At 40.7% G+C, this 7,770-nt stretch overlaps 2 protein-coding genes across 3 annotated transcripts in view; both read left to right on the top strand.

Annotated features, from left to right (window-relative positions):
• Nucleotides 1-7,770, top strand: part of LOC111338478 (tolloid-like protein 1) — a 104,245-nt gene that overhangs the window by 62,837 nt on the left and 33,638 nt on the right. The window lies entirely within an intron of this gene.
• LOC111347463 (uncharacterized) overlaps nt 1-7,770 on the top strand; it is a 35,206-nt gene that overhangs the window by 7,751 nt on the left and 19,685 nt on the right. Inside the window, exon 2 of one of the 2 annotated variants that reach the window (XM_088734149.1) lies at nt 6,011-7,202. The exons of the other annotated variant lie outside the window; for it this stretch is intronic. Within the exon in view, the coding sequence (XP_088590275.1) occupies nt 6,077-7,202 (1,126 nt within the window). The 5' untranslated portion in view covers nt 6,011-6,076. The remainder of the gene's footprint in view (nt 1-6,010; nt 7,203-7,770) is intronic. 2 annotated transcript variants of the gene reach the window in all.

Below are 7,770 nucleotides of genomic sequence, written 5' to 3'. Positions count from 1 at the left end.
GTCGTTTCTGTTGTTCTAAATGGCGAATTTGAGCGATTTGGTAGATTCTGTGTTGAGTGTTACTTCACGTTATAAGAAGGAGACAAGGGTGGAAAGCTGATTTTCGACCGCTCCAGCGCGAAGCCGATTTTTACCCAGAAATTAGAATCACCCGGCTTCCAAATCGAACACCAGATGAACTAAATGGTTGACGCTTCTTCTCGTGTCATTCAATCGAAGATTCACTTAAAAAACCAAGCACTAACCGCCAAAAAAGTTTCGAGAAATGTAGCTTTCCAAGCGATCGGCATCCGCGGCACAGATTTCGTGTGCCAGGGAGAAGCCGTCACGCTGTTTGCTCCCCGCTGATTGGCTGATGGTAAAAAACGCCCTGTTTTAAATGCCTCATGTGAGAGGGGTGTCAGGGGAATATTCGCGCCGGCGATTCATCTACTGACTAGCCTGGTGTGAGGTTTATGGTGCGTGACGGAAACCCGACACGACCTCAAACCTCTTTTTTCGCGTAACCCAATGAGGTTTGAGAGGATACTTGTGATTATTTTCGAATTACGGATTGAGCTGAACGGTAAAGAGAAGGAAGGTTGAACTGGCGTTGTTTTCTGCGTTAAGAAAGATGACAAATCCTGATATCCACAAGGGAAAAAAAAGCTATGGACATTCTGCTTCCATTTTAATATCCGTAAAGGCCTTGTAAGTTTAACCATTCAAATGTTCAAAAGCTAATCTTATTTAAGCCCATGTTTTCGGGTTTTTCCTGCAAGCAAAATTAAGTCAGCCATTTCGGCCCATTTGTATATTTTTAGGCTTCTAAGACACTATGAAATTGAGGAAGGGGCCTTCACTTTCAGACAAGATCTTTACGATCATGTGGAGACTGAAAAGGAAAACATAATTCAATTATCGGATGTCACCATAAACCTCACACCAGGCTAGTCAGTAGATTAATCGCAGGCGCGAAATATGCCCCTGACTCTCGTCTCACACGAGGCATTTGAAACAGGGCAATGTTTACCATCAGCCAATCAACGGGGAGCAAACAGCGTGACGGTTGCTCCCTGGCACACGAAATCTGTGCCGCGGATGCCGATCGCTTGGAAAGCTGCATTTCTTTACTTTACTTTCCTTTAATCATTTTCTCAACAAACTTAACACATATACAAAGCTGAGGGGAAGGCCAAGAAACAGGAACAGGTTCCCCTTACAAAAGGCCACCCGAAAAAGAATAACACTACACATACCTATATATATTTATAATGATATAGTTATAATAATGATAATATGTATATGAGCACGATCCTTCGCAGTAAAGCACTATTTGAGCAATAGTGAAAATCAGACCTGAAAAAAATTTCAGGCCTGTACGGGATTCGAACCACTGACCTCTGCAATACTAGTGCAGCGCTCTACCAATTGAGCTAACAAGCCAACTGGGAGCAGGCCATCAAATTAATTCGATATAAACCCGTAGATGATAAATCAAACAACAACAAACATATGAAACATATGTGTGAACTGCGGTTATGAGACGTATATGAGCACGATCCTTCGCAGTAAAGCACTATTTGAGCAATAGTGAAAATCAGGTCAGTGGTTCGAATCCCGTACAGGCCTGAAATTTTTTTCAGGTCTGATTTTCACTATTGCTCAAATAGTGCTTTACTGCGAAGGATCGTGCTCATATACGTCTCATAACCGCAGTTCACACATATGTTTCATATGTTTGTTGTTGTTTAATAATGATAATAATAATAATAATAATAATAATAATAAATTAGGTTAATTTAGTGTCTAACTGGTATAAATAAGCCTTACAAAGACTTTTAAAATCAGAAAGAGACTCAGACTTTCTGACATGCATAGGTAAACAATTCCAGGCTTTAACTGTTTTATCGAAATAGGAATATTTTAGCATGTTTGTTTTCGCATATTGAGTTTTAAATGACAAATCAGCATTTCTTAGTTCATATGCTGTATTTATTTTGTATATAAGTTAACATTTAAGAGTCTCTTTAAACATTTTTAAAAGAAGATCAAGTCAAGAAGAGTACTTCTAGACTTAAGGGTTAGAAGATGGAGAGATTTCAATCGCTCCATGTAAGATTTTCCTTTGCTCAGGAGTCGCGTGGCTCGTCTCTGAACGCTTTCAATCAAGTCCTGCAAAAAGGCTTTGTGAAGGGACTAGATTTCGCAGGCGTATTCAGGGTGAGGCCGCACAAGGTGTATGTAAAGCTTGCGAATCACAGCAGACTGTGTCTGATTTCCACATGTCCGTTTAATTAGCCGCAGGATCTTATTAGCAGAATTTACTTTTGTAAAGATGTGGTCATGCCATGCTAGTGTGTGAAGTAACATTACACCTAGATCCTTTTCCGTGTCAGATAGGAGTAATTGTTCCGTACCAAGATGATAGATATTGTGGATTGGTTTTTTCTTCCTTGTTATACAGAGCTGTTTGCATTTCTGTAAATTAAAGTTCCTTTCCCATAGTTTTCTCCAGTCATGTAGAGCTGACAGATCGTTTTGGAGGGTGTAACAATCATTAAGGTCGTTAATCACTCTGGCACACTCTGCATAATCTGCATAGAAGGGAAGACTGGTACCAGTAGAAAGGTTTTCCGCAATGTAATTTACATATACAAGAAATAGAATTGGGCCAATGATAGATCCTTGAGGAACTCCGGAAGTAACTGGCTTCCAGTCTGACGCAATGCCTTCGATGGGGACTCTATGACGTCTATTTGTGAGATAGTCTTTGATCCAGGCTAAGAATGGATTTCGAAAGCCAAGCATTTCAAGTTTATACATAAGTTTCTCATGTGGTACCCGGTCAAAAGCTTTTGCCATGTCCAGGTATATGACATCAGTTTGACCACCCGAGTCAAGTGTTTTTGCCAGTGAATGAATATATTGAACAAGTTGGGTGACGCAAAATTTATGTTTTCTGAAAGCATGTTGTTCTGGGTGAAGAGAGTCTTGGACATGGCTGTAAATGTGGGTATGGACACATCTTTCAAGACATTTTGACATAATGGACAAAAGTGAGATACCTCTATAATTGGTATTTACATCTTTTTGACCAGGTTTAAAAACAGGGGTGAAATTTGAGTCTTTCCATTTCTCTGGGAAAACAGCACTTGTTAATGACTTGTTGAAAATTGATGTAACCGAGTCACTTACTTCAGAAGAAAACTCTTTCAAGAACCTGGCAGTTATGCCATCTGGTTTAGGACTTTTTGATGGGTCCAGGTTTTCGAAGATGGATTTTACCTCAGAAAAAGAAACAGCCACAGTTGAAAGCATGTAGGTTTGACAGAGATACTGAAGGATATACTGAGATTGTCGGAATGTAAGAAACCCGCGCTCAATCACAGATCAGTAACTAAGTCAGGCGTAGAAGTCAAAACCAAGTGCAGAATATTTTTACCACGAGTAGCAGGTGTAATTTCTTGAGTGAGGAATAAGTCGTTTATGATTTCGTAGGTCTTCAGGTAAAGTTGATCAGTGGAGAGGGGTATCTGATTTATCCAGTCAAAGTTAAGCAGATTAAAATCTCCAACGAGGAAAATCTTATTGAAAGTCAAGTTGTCAATACGGGAGCAAGATTCTTGAAGGAGAAGCATGTATTCTATACCAGTATTTGGGGGACGGTAGAAGACACCAAACAGGAGCTTAAGACCGGCAGCAGTTTGCAGTTCATTCCACATTAGCCCACAATCAGTTTCCAGATCGTATCTTCTGACTACCACAAAATCATTCCGTAATGCAAACAGAATTCCTCCACCTTGACGATCCTGACGATCTTTCCTGTGTAACTGGCAACCTGAGGGAAGGATTTCATGGTCAAGATTACATGAGTTTAACCATGTTTCAGTAACGGCTATGATATCCAGGCCAGCACTATAAACTGCAGCTTGAATATCCAGCAATTTGTTTTTCAGTGATCGAACATTTGTGAGTAAGCAACGAAGCCTTCCCGATCCAAAGGCGGGCTTTGAAAAGCTGGCGCTAGAAGAAGAATGAAGTAGCTGGACCATAGTTTCGGTGGTCTGTGTGGAGTTTATTGTGGAAAAGTGATTTACAAGCTCATTGTCGCTAACGTGGGCAAAAGGTAACGTGGATAGAAGGCAGCGAGGACAAGTCCAACAGATATCACCGGCTTGTTGCATCAGTTAATATTGTCGGAGATTTACACTTCCACAGTTTATATGGCACCATAGAGAGCAAGAGTCGCAGCTTATAGCTTGATGGTTTCGAGCCACGGTTCGTCTACAGATTGAGCACTTATGAGAAATCGTTCAGGGTTGAGAGAAACGTCGCCGCTTTTGGAAAGACGAGTTTGCTGGAAACTGCCGTCGGAATTTGCATAGTAGCTCACCAACAAGTTTAAATATCTTTTCCTGCGTGTTGCAAAGGCAAAATGGCAGACATGATTCCACGAAGAGGAGTGATGAAAATTCAGCGAAAAACTTACCACATGAGAACCAGACTTCGTAGGCAGATGAAACGAATCAATGGAAAAACTACTAAAATCCTTTTGTCGTCCAGAGGATATCAGAAAGATCAAACGGATCAGCAAAAGCCAAGGCGACGAAAATACACATCCGATCGCCATTAAGACCGCTGACCAACCCGAAACTTTTTCGGCGGTTAGCGCTTGGATTTTGAATGGATCTCCGATTGAATGACACGAGAAGAAGCGTCAACGTTTTAGTTTATCTAGTGTTTGATTTAGAAGCCAGGCGATTCTAATTTATGGGTGAAAATCGGCTTCGCGCTGGAGCGGTCGAAAATGAGCTTTCCACCCTTGTCTCCCTCTTATAACGTGAAGCAACACTCAACGCAGAATCTACCAAATCGCTCAAATTCACCATTTAGAACAACAGAAACGACAATACACAGCAAGTGAGGTAGGTTTACATTTATTTTGAGCCTAACATAGACATTTCTCGATATAAGTTGACGATAGTATGACTCTTCAATATTCTCCCATACATTTCTTTATATTTCGAACAAACGACCAGACACGCCGCTTGTGTGGTTTCCCTGTAGTGTGACTCGCTTTGTTTTTACGGAATTTTGAAATTTACTTCACGTTCCCCAGAATCAAGATCGCCTTTTAAAACCATTTTTTAACTAATTCGACTTTCGTCAAAGTAACGCTGTATAGGTGCTTGTGGTTGAATGAGAATGAATAAATAATTTTTTTGCCGAAAGTCTGCTGTATCTCGTAACTCGCATTTCAAAAACTTTATGAGCTTTCAGGCCATGATTGAACAATGTTTCTAACCTTTTCTTTAAATTCGAAAAGAAAGTTTCACGTGACAGGAATTTAACGCTCAGTTGATACGTTTGTTTAATTTGTCTATAACGAGAAAACACGGTTTATAAAGCGGAGATCCACGGCGTCGAGTGCGCTAGCCGGAAGCCTTCAACGAGATTTGGTTTTGAATTTCAGCTCTGAGTTCATAGTTTGTTCGTCTGTTCTTTTTCAAAAATCAGCAAAAATTTGATGTAGAAAACACGCTCATAACTCAACAATCCGTACCGTGTAATCAAAGCAACACTTGTTTTGCATTAGTACACCTATGAGCAATACACTATCCGCAGCTAATAGCCCAAACTGATATAGGGACGGTTTTAGTTTTGTAGACAAAGCGTTGGGGCTAGTGAAGCAAAAGGAAAGCACCTGTGAATTATTCAAGTTTTAACACTCATGCACTCGAAGGTGGCTTTATTAGAGCGGAGCTCTACGTGGACAGTTTTGTTATTCGTGTTAAGCCCGGCTTGTGCAATAGCGCCAGTATGAGACATCTGAGAGTCCATACAGTCTCTATTCCTGAGGGATTACAACGTGTCCATAGCAAAGGGTACACCTGCTACGAAAAAATACCTGGAATATCAAAACACCTTTTCTGATTCGAAGAGAATTTCGACACCACTGCCATTTCACCCCAAATTGTCAAAGTCTCGGTTTAACATTTAACTATTATCTTTTTTCTTATTTTCATAGACCTGCTTTAAGTGAAAATGTAAGAAAGTTTTCACCGGAGTCCGGCAAGAATCGTTGCTTTCAATAATGGCGTTACAGCCATTCACTAATGAGCAATTGAACTACTTCAAGTTTGCTCTCATCGCGCTCAATGAGATCCCCAAGGCATTACGTCAAGCTTTCAAACAGATGTGGGACACCAAATTTGCGTCTCTTCCTAATTTCCAGGCGTGGGATGACTCTAATAAAGTACGTACGCTGTTTTTAAGAACTGAGGGTGGAGCAACCAAAGTCCCCACAAATCGCTCCTTTGATGAATGGGATTGTACAGCCCTTTTCCAGGCCACCATCCATGCACGGTCCTTTGCTTTACCAGACAGCAAAGGCCATCATAGGACGCTCTATGATTTGTACGTGAGTCCTTGTAAATTACCACATGGTACTTTCCATTCTTCTGTGGTTAGTTCTACTGGAGATAACGCAGAAACCATTGCACTGGCGATCGATCAGATTCGTTTGTTGAGAAATTCGTTCTGTCACGCATTTAAATCCGAATTGGACAAAACAACGTTTGATCTATATGTTAAACTCGCGAAAGACGCGATCAAGGCGCTTGGAGTCAATACTGGCCCCATTGATGCTGTTGGAAGTTTGACTGAGTCTGACTTTCCTACTAAGGAGGTTCAGAAGATAAGGGATGACATCAGAAAAGAGGTTCAAAAAGAAAACGAATTTCTCAGAGAAGTTCTCGGGGAAGGTGTGAAAGATGAGCTAAGGGTTCTACAGGAATCGCAAAGGGAAGGTATTCAAGAACTGAAGAAAGCAATTGAAACGGTCGATACAGCAAGCCAAGAGATGATAAATAGAAAGTTTGCCGACTTTGACAAGAAAAGAATTGCACGTGAGAAAAATGTAGAAGATGAGCTAAAGCTCTTGCAAGAATCTTACTTAGAAAGCACTTTGGACCTGAAGAAGACCTTTGGGATGGCAAACGCTGCCGGCCAAGAAATGATAAATGCAAAGTTTTCCGAGATTCAAACTGAAAGCAGCGCACTCAGAAAAGCTTTTAAACGTGAGATGAAGTTATTACAGGAATCACGTGGTGACGATACTGTGGACCTGAAAACAATCGCTTCTAGCCAAACGGTGGTGACGCAAAAAATTTCCGAGCTCAACCAAACGATCAAAGACCTACAGAAGGAGGAGAGTTCAGGTAAGCAGTTCTGAAAGATTGGTTACTATTGAAACCAACGTGACCAATACTTGAACTGCGCGATTTCATAGATCAACTGCTTGACATTATGCTGCTAATTGTTTGGCTTCTCACGTTACGTGCCGATATTTTTACATGTTATCTTACCAAGCTTTCCCTTGATCCATTTATCAGGACAAGGGTCTTGTCCAGCCACAGTAATAGTTATCGGGAGTCGACTGTACATTTTTTCCTTAACGGAAGTGGTGAAGTTGTCATACCTACTTTTTTGATACTGAAAGCCAATCGATTGATACACCAATGGGGAAAGCGCCACAAATAATTTAGCTTTCAACTCCTTCAGTCGGCACGAAAACTAGGCTAAGCTGTACTAACGTAGATTTTCTTCTTTATTTTTCTATTTCATTTTATTTTGGAACAATGTACGCATCTTATAGCTTCAGATTCGGTTTGGAACTTTTGCAACCACACCGTTTTTGCAAGAGGTGCTAACCTTTGTATAGCCGTTAATTTAGCCCCTTCACCCGTAAACTGTTTGAGAAAGTGAGGAAAATGATAGGTTCTTTCT

The sequence above is a fragment of the Stylophora pistillata genome, chromosome 9 (genome assembly GCF_964205215.1).
Source record: "Stylophora pistillata chromosome 9, jaStyPist1.2, whole genome shotgun sequence".
NCBI lineage: Eukaryota > Metazoa > Cnidaria > Anthozoa > Scleractinia > Pocilloporidae > Stylophora > Stylophora pistillata.
Note: the sequence above shows the minus strand (reverse complement) of the source record. Positions and strands in the feature narration are given on the sequence as shown.